Here is a 14,277-nt window from a genome sequence, read left to right as displayed (position 1 = left end):
TTATTTTATTTTGCCCAGTAATTTGTCAGTGTTTATTACAACAAATACAAAAACGTGAGGAATCAATGGAAAAAAACCCGACTATTTTTCCAGTATCTAAAATTTGTGCTTTTGTTGTAATAAATACTGCTAAATTCCCAGGAAAAATAAAATAAAAACGGAAAGCAAAGGTCCCTAGTTATATGTGAATATTACATTTGACATGTCACACTGACCAATAGATATTCATAATTCATCATATTGTTTATATTAGTTGTAAACCATTGAAGAGGTATTGAAAGTTGTGCTTATCTTTTGCACAGTTGACACATTAATTGAAATGATTTTTGAGGTCTTGGAAGATCACAAGATACTAACGATATAGTATTTTCTTAATAGGAAAGGGTAAGCAAGAGGTCATAACTAGCCAGTATATATTAGAAGACCCTATAGCTACCCCATACACGATAATGGGGTTTCTCATTCACGCCCCTTCACTAACATATATATTATATAATGTAAAAATGTGACGAGGAATGCTACACCAGTGCAATAGGTCAGATGCAAGATAACATCTCAGAGAACAACAGGGGGACATTTCTCCAGCTCATATTATTGTATCAATGGCTTTATGATCAGAATAATAATGATGAACTTTAAACTGTTTTCAGTTTTGATTTTATTTTCCCTGGGAATTTACTAGTGTTCATTATACTGAATAAAAATGGGATAAAATATGTGGAAAAATAAGTCATTTTTTTTCCTACTGATTTTCCTCTGTATTTGTTCAGTATAATGAATGCTGATGCATTGCCAGGAAAATAAAATCTGAAAATGAAGGTCCTTAAACATAAGACACTTGAATAAAATGATCAGACACTTTGAGAGAAACCTAAAAGGATAAAAGACGGATGTTGTTTCCTTCTTATATTACTTGAGAATCTTCAGCAGTGTCTCGGTTAGGTCTTCTCATCACATCAACCCCTATTATACCTTCCCCTTCCTCTTCCCTTTTACTTTACAGCTCTTTAAAAATTGAAAACATATATCACCATTGTAATGCAATCTGTAATTAATGTGTATATTTAGAAAATATCATCCTTTGCATTTTTCTGCTCATTTGACCTGATGAGGGAGCGTAGCTTTCCACGGCTAGTCTAAATTTATTAGGTTAATTTTAAAAAGGCATCACCGGAAACTGCTTGTCAATCTTTTTTTTTCTACTAAATAATGGAAGGAAAAAAAAAATATATACACACACACATAACAAAGAGAGAAACAGCACAATGATAACAATTTGCAGATATCAGGGAGCAAGCCATGGTTGCCATTTGGAAACTACATTGCTTTATGTGGCATAGCCCATAGATTTCCTCAGAAATATCTACCTATTCCAAGGGCAATTTTCAAAGCCATTTGCCTGATAAATTGGCCTGTCTGAATTTCCCTTTTCAGAGCAGCTAAAAAATATGCGTGGGGTTCATAGCATGCATACTTTTAGCCACATTAAAAGAGGCATTCCTAGACAGCCATCTTTAGGTCAGAGGACTAAAATATGTTCGCAGAATGGCATTTTTCACATCTAGATGCATATTTTCCCCTCTTTCCTCTGTCCACAGAAAGTGAAGGAAGAAGCCTCACAGGGATTTTTGTACCCGTGTGCCACATAAATAAAATTTCAAAATAAACTATGTACGTACAGGGTCATTCATCAAAATGCATTAGGATGTTATCGCTGGTGCTACGACCCTAATGCCCATGATAACATCATAATGTATACGTTATTGTTCGCATCTCGTGATGCATATGCAAATTTTGAAAGTTTAATCGAAGGGGAGGAGTTTGGGTGGGGTTTATGAAAATTAGGGCTGTTTAACATTGTGTGCAATAGCGTAATGCATGTTTTAACACCGGAAATAAAAACACCTTTTTTCCTGCCATTAAGCTGTGCGAAATGCCCGAAATTGGATTCATGAATCCTGTTTTGGCAAAGGGAGAGAGGGAGGGAGGGAGAGGGAGAGAACCTTTGGGGTGGCACACCTCTTTGTCATCTATTTATACCACTATAGGAGGGTCATCTAGTAACTCAAGGTGTGGTTTTGGTGGTGGTCTAGAGTTTGAGGGCCAGTTTTACATGAACAGTCAGAAGTACAAACAGCACAGTACACATCAGTGAAGATTTGATGAGATTTGGCATGAGGAACCATATACAAAGATGAGATTTCTACAATGTACTCTCGCCCTAGCTTGACAGCACCCATGTAGAGAATGCATCAAGCTAGGGCGAGAGTACATTGTAGAAATCTTATCTTTGTGTATCTTTTCTCACTCCAAATCACATCAAATCTTCACTGATGTGTACTGTGCTGTTGATACGTCTCACTGTATATATAAAACTGGTCCCCAACCCTAGACCACTACCAAAACATCATCTCAAGTTACTAAATGACCTACTATGGTGATATAAATAGTTGACTAATATGAGAGCCCAAAACAAGGAACTGTCTGTCTGGGCATTTTGCAAGCTGTGAAATGAAAATATCACAGGTGCAATACATTTAACATGCATTGCAGTAACTCAGAAATTACCCTAACTACACCCCCATTTTTTTTTATCATGAGTGCTCTTCATGCAAAATTTATAGCAAAATGATGAATCTAGGCCATAGTTTTTTAAAAAATTGTCTATCAGGTCCACAGGTACAAAACTACTTACAGACTGCACCTAGAAGGACTATTGAAAACTGTACACTATGTTTGAATATTGTATATATTTTCTGAATAAAGTTCTTTACAAATTATATATAGCTTGAGGGAGGGAAAAATTGATGAAATACTATAGCTATTTGGAGCTGCCTTGTCTGTACAAGTGTAGGAATAGAGTCTGAAGTCTGTAATCCAAGGAACAAAATAAAAAAAAAAAAAAAAAGAAAAATCCAAAACTTGTATCTCCAGAATCATATCTGTAGACAAATACATTGCAGTATCTTCTGTCCCTTCCCCAATTAAAAAAAAAAGTTATATATATATATATATATACACCTGTAAAAGTTTTAACATCTGAGATGTTTTTTGCTCGACATATCATTCCAAATTCTGTGCATTTCTTCAGGACCTATTTGATGCACAGTTATGACTCGGCGATATCTACACAAGCTGTATGCCATTTTCCAGTGATTAAAGCCACTATTTTGAAATGGGTGAATGCCAAGTTTCCGAAGGCAAAGTCCCACATACACATCTTCAAGATGCAGCAGTCTGGTGTGGAGGGATGTTTTGTAAATAAGTTCTGCTACATCAGCAGAAAAAATGTAGCCAGTGCCTGAACAGAATGGTGGATAATTACTCTCAGGATACAAATCTCTAGGCATGTACCATTTGCTGCGAACATCTCTTATTGGTCCTCCATTGATGACATAACCAGTGAAATATCTTCTTCTTGGCTTTGTGGTGGGTTTTAGCAGTTTGTAGATCAGGTTATCCATGTTTACAAAAATATCACTATCTGTTTTCATCACGTACTTTGCTTTTGAGCAAAATGTGGCCACCCATCTCATGCCCATCATAGTTTTGAGGGTAAGATTATGATAAGAATCAATGAAGTCCTCCACAACAATATCATGAAAAATTTGACTTTCTTGCTCAACCATCTGATTTAGAACAGGGTCAGCATTCTTTCCAAGAAGAAAGAGCGTAACAATTTTAATGCCTTTGAAGTTGCTTTCATCACCCCATGTTTCTCGAATTGCTTGTCTTGCATCAAATTCTTTGTGTGTTGTGCTTATCAGAATTACTAAAAAAGGTCCATTCTTCTCACACTTGTCAGGTTCATTTATGAGGAATTCAAAAGAATGTGGATTTATAGGTCGAGTTCTAATATTGCTAAAAGAGACATTCTTTCTTACTATGGATACGCTACTAAATGATTTGTGGCCTGTGTATGAGGAAGTGGGACGGGTTACACTTAAATACCAAAGAGCACTTGCCCAGCAAACAACTGTCAAAACATATAAGCAGGAAACCTTTGAAGCCATTGTTTTTATAGCTCTTCTATTCAACAGATTGAATCAAAAGCCTGCTTACCATTAGCATTTTTTGTTCCTGCACAGGCAGCATGCTAATAAAATACTTTGAAGTTCGACATAGAAAAGTAATTGTAAAAATGTTCATGGGTTTTGGATCAAGATTTGTAACCATGAAGCCGATCTCCTTCTCTTCTCTTGAGTGACTGAAGGTTCCATTGCTTGAAACACATTTTCTGTAAAAGGTAAACAGATGTAGTCATTACTTGTTGTCCAAATACAAACATTATACCACAACTTTTAAGAACTACTTGATTACAATAATCCTTTCACACCCCTGCTTCTTGAGCTCTCTCTTCCCTTTCACCACACGGTCAGTGAATAGTCAGGTGCTTGGTACCAGAATGTTGATGTCAAGGTTTACCCATCAATGCTCCCTTAAAATCAATTGAGGTTGCACAAGCTGTGCAGTAGCATCCAAAGAAGCGGAGGAGAGACAATACAGGGAAGGTAAAGAGGAAGTAGTAAAGGAAGAAAGAAATGTGGGAGGGAGAGAGAGAGAGAGCAAAGTGGCACCACCAGTGAAATACTCCCTCCTATCTGAAGAAGTATCTCTGGGGCTGGGCCCATATCCGTTCAGTCTGAAGCAGCTCATTCAGGAGCAGTATTCATAGTAAGGTTTTTCTGGGTTTCTTTTATGGTGTCTGATAGGGTTTTTATGGCAACATCTAGAGGTTTTTTTTTATTATTGTGTTGGAGTCTAGTTAGTAGTTTTGTTTTTTTGGCTAGTGTCTGTAGGACTTTTGCTAGTATCTACATATGTGGTTTTTTTGCCCTCATGTTTTTTTTTAGGATTGATTTTGATTTTTGTTCATAGTGTCTATTTTGTTGGTAAGCAGTAGGCCATCAGTCATGACATACCTAATATACTTTTTTTTTTTAAAGAAGTCTGGGAAATTTGCTGAGATGTGAAAAGGGTCCTTAGTAAAAAGAAAACTTTGGAAATCACTGACCTACAAATATAGCAATATGGTACTGTGGTAGATAGAAAACTATGCCCTCTTTATAACCTCAGTCATAGCTGATAAGCTGTTAGTATTACATTTTTCAACATTGTCTAACACGTTTCAAATTTGACCCTATTGAAAATGATCTCACTTTTATCAAATCGGTCATTTTCAAAGTGTAGATGCCAGGTCCATGCAGAGCGAGCTCTAGGGCAAATGGTACCCTGAGCAAAATTTGGCTCCCCACTGGCTCTTCCACCTCATGGGCAATGCCAGCGGTGCCCAGGACACCCTTCTGCTCTCAGCGCCCTGCACAACCTACCCAAAGGCTGGCACTGGGCCCATGTTCCATTATCATTCCCCCACTCCCCTGCCAAGTTTGTTCCTGATAAGTGAATATTTGTGGACCTTACGTGCCTACAGGCAGATAGACTGAATCAACCCTAAGTGCTTTCATACACGAATTGAAAAGCACTCGAAAAAAAAAAAAAAGATGAAAGGAAGTTTGTATCAATGGAGTAAAAAGGGTAAATTTCTGTTTTTGTTTTTCCTGATTCACAACATATTTTCCAGTTATATTCTATAATGAAATAATTAACAAAAGAAGACACTGTCTTCAAATTTGTCAGAGTGAAAAGTTTAGTTTTTATTCTGTTTGCTTCCACTGTGAATATTTTTGTACAGTTCTGCTGTGTATGTTACAAATTGTCTTACTCTAATAAAATCACTCGTGATTTACAATCTCATTTTAATATATATGGTAAAATGGCTGGTGATTTTTAATACATGCAAGATAAAAATGAAATCAGAGGCCTCAGGTAAATGTTGCTGTAATTATGTGACTCACATTTATCACAATACATCTTTTTGCTCCTTTCCTATGTCCTGTGCTCCTGCTATTAAGCTAAGCATCATAAGCCCATAAATAACAGTGGAGAAGAAAGAGATTATAAATATAATGTAGTACAGTTTAAAGCAGCTCTGTTGGTTAGATTTATCTACTTACATTATGAGGGTAATTTTATAATAACCTACATAGGCCTAAAGTCTTCAGGGATGAACTTTAGCCTGGAATTTCAAAGTCGACATAAGTCTGCTTTGAAAACTCATGGGTTCTCCGGGTACATACATAGACATATGTAGGTGTAACTTTCTGCATGCATACGGTATTTACATGCATACTTTTGACAGTAGGCAGGTAAATGCTTTTCCTGCCCCCAACCCCAACCCCTGGAATGCCTCTTGCTAGTGCAGATAAAAGGTACAAATAACATGGAGTTTCGCACATACTTTTACATGCACAAGCCCTTAACTGATTTTCAAAACGAATCACATATAACAGGATTTTATGTGCATAAATCGCTTGGAATATCAAGTCCTATATGGATAATAAGGGGCACATTTTCAAACTGCTGCTGAGCAGCCATAATAGCTCGCTAGATTTATGATCATTTTCAGCCACAATCTAGCCAGCTAAACTGTGGCTGAAAATGATCCTTAATTTAGCTGAGTGTAAGATAACCAGCTTAAGCACGATAGAGCAGTGGTTCCCAAACTTGTCTCAGGGGACCCCTAGCCAGTCGGGTTTTCAGGATATTTACATGAGAGATTTGCATACAGTGCATGCAGATTTATCTCATGCATATTCATTGCACATATTCTGAAAACCTGATTAGCTGGAAGTCCCTCAGGACAGGTTTGGGAACCTCTGCTACAGAGGATTTACCTGACCAAATTTGTACTTTCGGAGTAGATCCTTAGAATAAAGACCCGTTGCTCGTCAGCTGGGGATCCTACCTTTCTCACACCTTGCATAGAATCATCCCACCCAACCCACTGCCCACCCATTCCTCGCATCAATCCCTGCCTCTCCCCTACCCACACAATCTGATTGGAGCACAGGGTGGGAGGGCGTTATTAGCTTGAGGAGTAATTGATGATCAGCTGTTCAGGCTGTGGGGTGGGGGTGGAGGAACTATTTAAGACTTTAGGTTGGGACTGCAATGTGGTGCAACAACAGAGCCGGCTAGTTTTAGGCCAGCTGTCTCTGTACCTAGGTTTGAGCACCTAAAAGGCCTATTTACTAAACTGCTTTACAATATGTTTTACAGTGTGGTTTTTATGCACTTTAGTTACCGTAGTAGTCACTAAGCTGTGGTGCTTTGAGCATCACAGTTTATTTTTTTATGTTATTTATATTCCATCTTTCAGCCACTTCAGAGTGGACTACATTCAGGTACTGTAGGTATTCCCCTGTCCCTAGAGGGCACAAAATATAAGGGTACATTTACTAAGCTGCAATAAGGGTATAGCGTGCATAAAACAGTGTTTATTGTGCAATATCCCCAAATCGTGGCAACATCGTGTGATATTTGCAATATCGTATGTGTTCCCAAAAAATCCACCCGTATTGAAATTTACTAATGCATGCAAAAGAGTTAATGCATAGATAGTCCTGTGCAAATTCAATAATGAGGCTTCCTTTAAAAAAAAAAAAAAAGGCACACAAACCCAGGAGTTGTAGGTAAAAGATCCCGGGGGTGTCAGGACACTAATGCACACCCTGATGTCCCAGGGAGGCTTCCTAAAAGGGCCACATGGCCCCAAAATATCTCCCCCATTGTCCAAAACTCCTCCTGTGGAAAGGTCTTACGTGACACCCCCACCACCTGTTGAGGTGCCCATGCTCAAAATAATATAAAAAATGACATATAATGTTGTGTGAATGCCCTGCCCCCTTCCCATACCCCTCCCTTTGTTCAAAATTATCCCACCCCAATGAAAGACTCCCCCCATATCCAAAATCCCCATGTAGCAGGTGGCCCTGGCCCTCCCCAACATAAACTATAATCCCTGGTCATCAAGTTGCACCCACCCCCATTAAATAGAAAATAGGCCATGGTGGTCTAAGGGAGCTTCGAACCTCTCTGCCCGAAGAATCCCCAAACTATCTATGAAATCAATCCATGGTGGTCTAGTGGCAACCTGTAGTACTCCCTGGCTCTGGGCAGGTCAATGCCATTTTGGAAAATGGCACCAATGTGGCTTTGCACCTATTATGCGATGGGGCAAAGACCTGTTGGCACCATTTTGGAAAACAGCGTCAAGTGGCTCGGAGCTAGGGGGCACTATGGGTTAGCACCAGGCCTCCACAGATTAGCCCAAATTTCCAAAAGCCCGGCATGTGCAAAAACTGGGGGATACGCGTGTGGCTGGGCCGTGTGTGCGCACCGAGTGCATTTTAAAAATGGCCTGACTTTGTGCTAGAGATGTGAATCGTGTGATTGATCGTCTTAACGATCGATTTTGGCTGGGGGGGGAGGGAATCGGATCGTCGCAGTTTTGTTTTTTTAAATACTCATTGCAAAATGGCGCCGGCCGTATGGCCATATTGCCGTACTGCAAAATGGCGCCGGCCGTATGGCCATAGGGCCGGCGCCATTTTGCATTACGGCAACATGATTCGAGTGCAGGAGGTCATTCCCGAACCGCTTCTGGACTTTTGGCAAGTCTTTTGGGGGTCAGGAAGCCCTCCCAAGCTGGCCAAAAGTCCCTGGGGGTCCAGCGGGGGTCCGGGAGCGATCTCCTACGCTCGTGACGTTGGGGGACAGGAACCAAAACGCCGGCCCTACCTTTGCCCTGTCATATGACAGGGCAAAGGCAGCGCCGGCGCCATTTCTATCAACCCGTGGCCCGAGAGTGGAACATCACACCGGGACCCACCCACTGGACCCCAGGTAATTTAAGACATTTTGGGGGGTTCGGGAGGGTGGGGGATTTATTTTAAAGGGTCGGGGTGGGTTTTAGGGTTGTTTTAGTGTGCCGGTTTTCCCGCCCTCCCCCTTCCCCTCCCCCTTCCCCCGATTTACGATTTTTGACGATAAATCGGGGGAATTCCTATTATATATCGCCTTTAACGATTTTTGACGATTTAAAATATATCGGACGATATTTTAAATCGTCAAAAAATGATTCACATCCCTACCTCGTGCGTATCTCCCGATATGTGCCGAAGTGCCGGGTTCCTTGAAAGGGGCAGGCCTGGGGCCGACTAGGACAGCGGTCATTAGGCCCTGTCCTGGGGAAGTGCTCATTGGCAGCCGGCCGGAATGCACAACTTACGTCCACTCAAAGGAGCAGGTAAGTTTTAAAATAAAAAAAATCGAGTAGTTAGGTGGGGTTTAGGGGTTAGGGTGGAGAGGGTGGAGAGGGAAAAGGGAGGAAGGGTAGTTAGAAGGTTAGGGAAGTTCCCTCCCATTCCGCTCCTTGATTGGATTGGACTGGGAGGGAACTAGGCAAAGGCCTGATTATTGTTGCGCATACTTTAAAAAATTCCCCTGCCCTGCAGGCGCCCGTCAAGACCCGCCTGCACATGCGTGAGCTATTAGATTTGGGCGCACATGTGCGCGTGGGTATCGTATTTTATAACATGCGCATGGTGACGCACGCATCTTATAAAATTGATGTGTCTATGTGCGCACGCATGTTTTAAAATCTACCCCATTGATTTATTAGGTAAGAGAGTGTTGCGGCTCTCGGCTGCAGCAACCCCTGACTAAGCCCTCCTACGTGCTCTGCTGCCCCTCTTCGCCGTGGCTCAGTGCGGCACGATCCGCTCCACGCCAGGCCTCCCATGCCATTCTTCTCTCCTCAGCGGGGCTCTCCCTAGGCACGCTTGGGAGGCTCTGCCCTTTAAAGGGGCAGTGGCACGAAAACCAAGTCCAGCCCCGGAGGATGACATCTTCAAGGAGGGGTATTTAAACTCCACAGCTGCCACAGAGGATTGCTTTTGCAACGGGTCTTCTCTGCAGAGTGTCTAGTTGCTGTGCGTTTGTTTCTGCGTTCCTGCTTTGATCCAGTTCCTGCCTTGATCCAGTACCTACCTTGATCCAGTACCTGCCTTGATCCAGTTCCTGCCTTTGTTCTTGCCTTGATCCAGTTCCTGCCTTCGTTCCACCTTGTTCCAGCTCCTGCCTCATCCCTGCTCATGTATCCAGTCCTCTGCTTGATCTCCAGGTTTGACCTCGGCTTGTCTTCTCATCTCTGCTTGTCTGCTGCCCGTCTTGACCCCTGGCCTGTTTCACCGTTCCTGCTTCTTCGCTGCCTGCCCAGACCCAGACTGCTGACCTTGTCTTCGTCTCATTCTTCACCTGCTTCGCCGAGGCATCCGCACCTAAGTCCTGCCAGCCCCGGCATCCAAGGGCTCAACCTGCGGGGAACGAGGGCTGGTATAGGTGAAGGTCCTGTTGGGTTGTCCTCACCAGCACCACCTCCCGGAGACGAGTTCCACTGGGGGCAATCCCTCGGTGGGTTTCATCACTTGCTCTGGCTCAAGGGTCCACAACCACAACAGAGAGGGTCTGGGATGGGGATTTTCGGGCTTCCCCTAGACCACCAGGATCTATTTTCTATGTAAGGTGGGTGGGAAGGCCACTAGACTTCTAGGGATTATGGTTTATGTTGGGTTGGACTGGCTACTTGGGGGGCATGATTTGGATTTGAGGCAAATCTTTGGTTGGAGCGGGGGTAACTTTGAACAAAGGGGAGAAATTTGAGAAGGGCGCAGGGTGTTGTCGTCTGATATTAAATTTAAGTTTTTATAGCATTTTGAGCCTGGGTCACCTCAACAGGCAATGGGGGTGGGTGGCTGTGGTTTACTCAGACTCTGTATGGTGGTTTGACTTATTGGAAGGGGGTTTCCGGGTCACTTGACCCTTTATGATGAGGGCATCCCTGGGTGAAGTGGGCTACCATTGCACACTATTGAGCCTTTTCCCCATGATATTATTTTATTGGGGGGGGTTTTTCTGTGATAAAAAAATATTATGGGGAAACCGCTGCAATATTTTCCCAGAGAAGGGGTAAAATATCCAAGGAATGTCCTCCCCAATGATATTTTGCCCCTCCTATGGTAAAATATCACAGTTAATAAATGACCCCCTAAGTCTGTACCTGAGGCAACGGAGAGTGAAGTAACTTGGCCAAGGTCACAAGGAGAAGCAGTGGGATTTGAACCCGGGCTTCTCTGGTTTGGTGAATACCTCAGTGTGTGTTTCTGTGGCCAGAAATGCACAAACATTATCAGTAGTCTGTCATTTGTGATGCCACTGGAGTCTACTTTTAAATAGTGTTATAAAAGGTATATGAGAGACAACGTCCAGCAGCATTCTTTCGTGCATCAGGTGAATGTTTCCAAGCACTACTACACTGCATGCCCACTGACACCAGTTATTTTCATAAAAGATTGATCTCTGTAATGGTTGAGATGACATCCTCTATTCTACAGACTTGGTTTCCCATATGTATACATTAGGGTTAAGCAAAGTGATTCAGCTTCAGTTTTAAGTACATAATCTTCTGAGAATATTCAAACTTTGGCAGGTATCTGTAAGACAAATAGCAATATTTAAGTGGTAGAATAACCTTTAAAAGACAATACTATATTTCTTTATGCATGGGGGGCATACTGAAGGACTCTTCAGATCTCTACCCTCCTACGGTACTCCAGTAAGCTTCACCATTTCTTGTTGAGAGGATATTTGCCTGCAGCAACTTGTACTTGCAGTGAGATCTCTGCAAGAAATGATTTCTTTTAACCTACTCATAAATCTGCCTCTCTGTTCCCAATGCAGCTGTTCTACTGATTTTCCAGTTATGATATCAAAGCAAAAATAACAAATCAAAGAATCATAGGGACCAAAAGAAAAGCACAACTATTCTGCAGTTTAGGTTTGTTACTGTGTTAATGGAAATTAGTGTGACTTGCCAGATATGTCTAAACAAGTCACTACGTAGAGTAAAACATTCTATGGATATACAGTATATTCATGTGTTTTCTGATCTGGAAAATTATTTTTCCATTGTGGTTCAGTGAAGAATAAAAGAAGATATCTATATGAGTATAAGAGCATTTCACTGATTCTTAAATACTTTTTTTCTGACAGCACCATCAGTATAACCCTTATAATCCAGTGAATTTCATGCATTGCTGAAGAGAAGTGCATACAATATAGTTAATGCTCACTACACAGCATGGCTTAAAGAATGCTTCAAATCCAACACGTTCAACTCTGCCCTAATTAGCTGAGTTCTGGGTAATTGTTCTACATTTACTCTAGTCTACTGAGAGGGCAATTGTGAAAGCCAATTCTGTGGATAAAGCAGTTTTTTACCTGCTGAAATGGTCTGTTATAAAATTGCCCTCCTGATATGTGGGTAAATGTACAAGCATAGGTCCAGTTTGTTTGTAAGTTTGCCCAGACTGGGCATAGGCATTCCCAGGAATGGAGCTGGCGAGGTGTTTGGATTTTCAAAAGCATGCACATAAATTTTGTTGGAAATGTCCTGTGAACATAAAGGGTACACCTGTGTGCAGGTAAATTTGGTGGGATACTTTTTAAAGCAGATGTATGTGCCTAAGTCCACTTTGAAAATTGGTACAACTTCTGCATGTTTTTGCTGCCTAATTGAGGCGGGCTCCTTGAAAATTACCCCTAAAGGACAACCCAAAACAGCTTATAATTTAGGAGGGTACATAAGAACATAAGATATGCCATACTGAGTCAGACCTATGGTCCATCAAGCCCAGCATCCTGTGTCCAATAATGGCCAATCGAAGTCACAAGTACCTGGCAAGTACCCAAACATTAAACAGATCCCAGGCTACCATTCCTTATTGATTAATAGCAGTTTATGGACTTCTCTAGGAACTTTTCAAACCTTTTTGAAATCCAGTTACACTAACTGCCATAACCACATCCTCTGACATTGAAGTCCAGAGATTAACTATGCGCTGAGTGAAAAATAATTTTCTCTGATTTGTTTTAAATGAGGTGCTTGCTAATTTCATGGAGTGCCCCCTAGTCCTATTATCTGAGAGAGTAAATAACTGATTTATATTTACCTGTTCAATTCCTTTCATGATTTCTAGATTTCTATCATATCTCCCCTCAGCCATCTCCTCTCTAAGCTGAGCAGCCCTAACCTCTTTAGCCTTTCCTCATAGGGGAGATGTGCCATGTCCTTATCAGGTTGGTTGCCCTTCTCTATACCTTTTCAAGTGCTACTATATCCTTTTTGAGATGCGGTGATCAGAATTGTACACAGTATTCAAGGTGCCGTCTCACCATGGAGCAATACAGAGGCATTATGACATCCTCCGTTTTATTTGCTAGTCCCTTCATAATAATTCCTAACATTCTGTTCACTTTTTTGACTGCCGCAGCACACTGAGCCGACGATTTCAATGTATTATCCACTATGAAGCCTAGATCTCTTTTCTGGGTGGTAACTACTAAGATAGAACCTAACATTGTGTAACTACAGCAAAGGGTTATTTTTCCCTTTATGCATCTCTTTGCATTGGTCCACGTTAAATTTCATCTGCCATTTGGGAGCTCAGTCTCCCAGTATCACAATGACCTCCTGCAATTTATCCCATTCGTTTGAGATTTAAATATTCTGCATAATTTTGTGTCATTCACAAATTTGATGACTTCATTAGTCACACCACTTTCCAGATCATTTATAAATATATAAAAAGCACCGGTTCCAGTACAGCTCCCTGAGGCACTCCACTGTGAAAACTGACCATTTAATCCTACTCCCTGTTTCCTGTCTTTTAACCAGTTTGCAATCCACAGAAGGACATCACCTCCTATCCCATGACTTTTTAGTTTTCTTAGAAGCTTCTCATGAGGGATTTTGTCGATCGCCTTCTGAAAATCCAAATACATCACATCTACTGCTTCACCTTTGTTCACATGTTTATTCACTCTTTCCAAAAATGTAGGGGATTTGTGAGGCAAGACCTCCCTTGGGTAAATCCTTTAAACCGTGTCTAACTAAATGTTCTCTGATGTTATTCTTTATACAGTTTCCACGATTTTTCCCAGCACTTAAGTCAGGCTCACTGGTCTATAGTTTCCCAGATCACCCTTGGAGCTATTTTTAAATATCGGGGATACACTGGCCACATTCTAGTCTTCAGGTACAACGGTAGAGAACCAAGAAGGAAGGAAACAAATACCAACTGGATAAGGAGTGATCTTACAAGTGGTCATGCTGCTACATTTGATCCTAGTGCCCTTACCACAGGAAAAGCCTCCCCCCACTTCAGGGAGAGAGAGCATAAACACCAGATTAACTTTATTCTACAGTTAAGTATAAAAAGATATCTGAGAAAATCTCAGGTTCAGCAACTATTCATCTGTAGAGGGCCCTTGGGGTCTCCACTAGATGTCCCTAGTTCTGGCCCTTGGGTAGTCAGC

At 41.5% G+C, this 14,277-nt stretch overlaps 1 protein-coding gene and 1 long non-coding RNA gene across 2 annotated transcripts in view; both read right to left on the bottom strand.

Moving 5' to 3' along the window:
• Positions 1–3,032: 3,032 nt before the first annotated feature.
• B3GALT1 (beta-1,3-galactosyltransferase 1) lies at positions 3,033–4,013 on the bottom strand. The gene has a single exon (XM_029604903.1). The coding sequence runs from the start codon at positions 4,011–4,013 to the stop codon at positions 3,033–3,035; it is 981 nt and encodes a 326-aa protein (XP_029460763.1).
• Positions 4,014–4,056: 43 nt separating this feature from the next.
• LOC115093630 overlaps positions 4,057–14,277 on the bottom strand; it is a 649,997-nt gene continuing 639,776 nt past the window's right edge. Inside the window, exon 4 of the long non-coding RNA XR_003857360.1 lies at positions 4,057–4,237. This is a non-coding gene — a long non-coding RNA (uncharacterized LOC115093630). The remainder of the gene's footprint in view (positions 4,238–14,277) is intronic.

Source organism: Rhinatrema bivittatum, chromosome 6, assembly GCF_901001135.1.
Source record: "Rhinatrema bivittatum chromosome 6, aRhiBiv1.1, whole genome shotgun sequence".
NCBI classification, from domain to species: Eukaryota; Metazoa; Chordata; class Amphibia; order Gymnophiona; family Rhinatrematidae; genus Rhinatrema; species Rhinatrema bivittatum.
This window is presented reverse-complemented; position numbering and strand designations above follow the sequence as displayed.

Coding starts and splice junctions, on each gene's coding strand:
- B3GALT1 (XM_029604903.1), bottom strand. CDS start 4,013: ATGGCTTCAAAGGTTTCCTGCTTATATGTTTTGACAGTTGTTTGCTGG.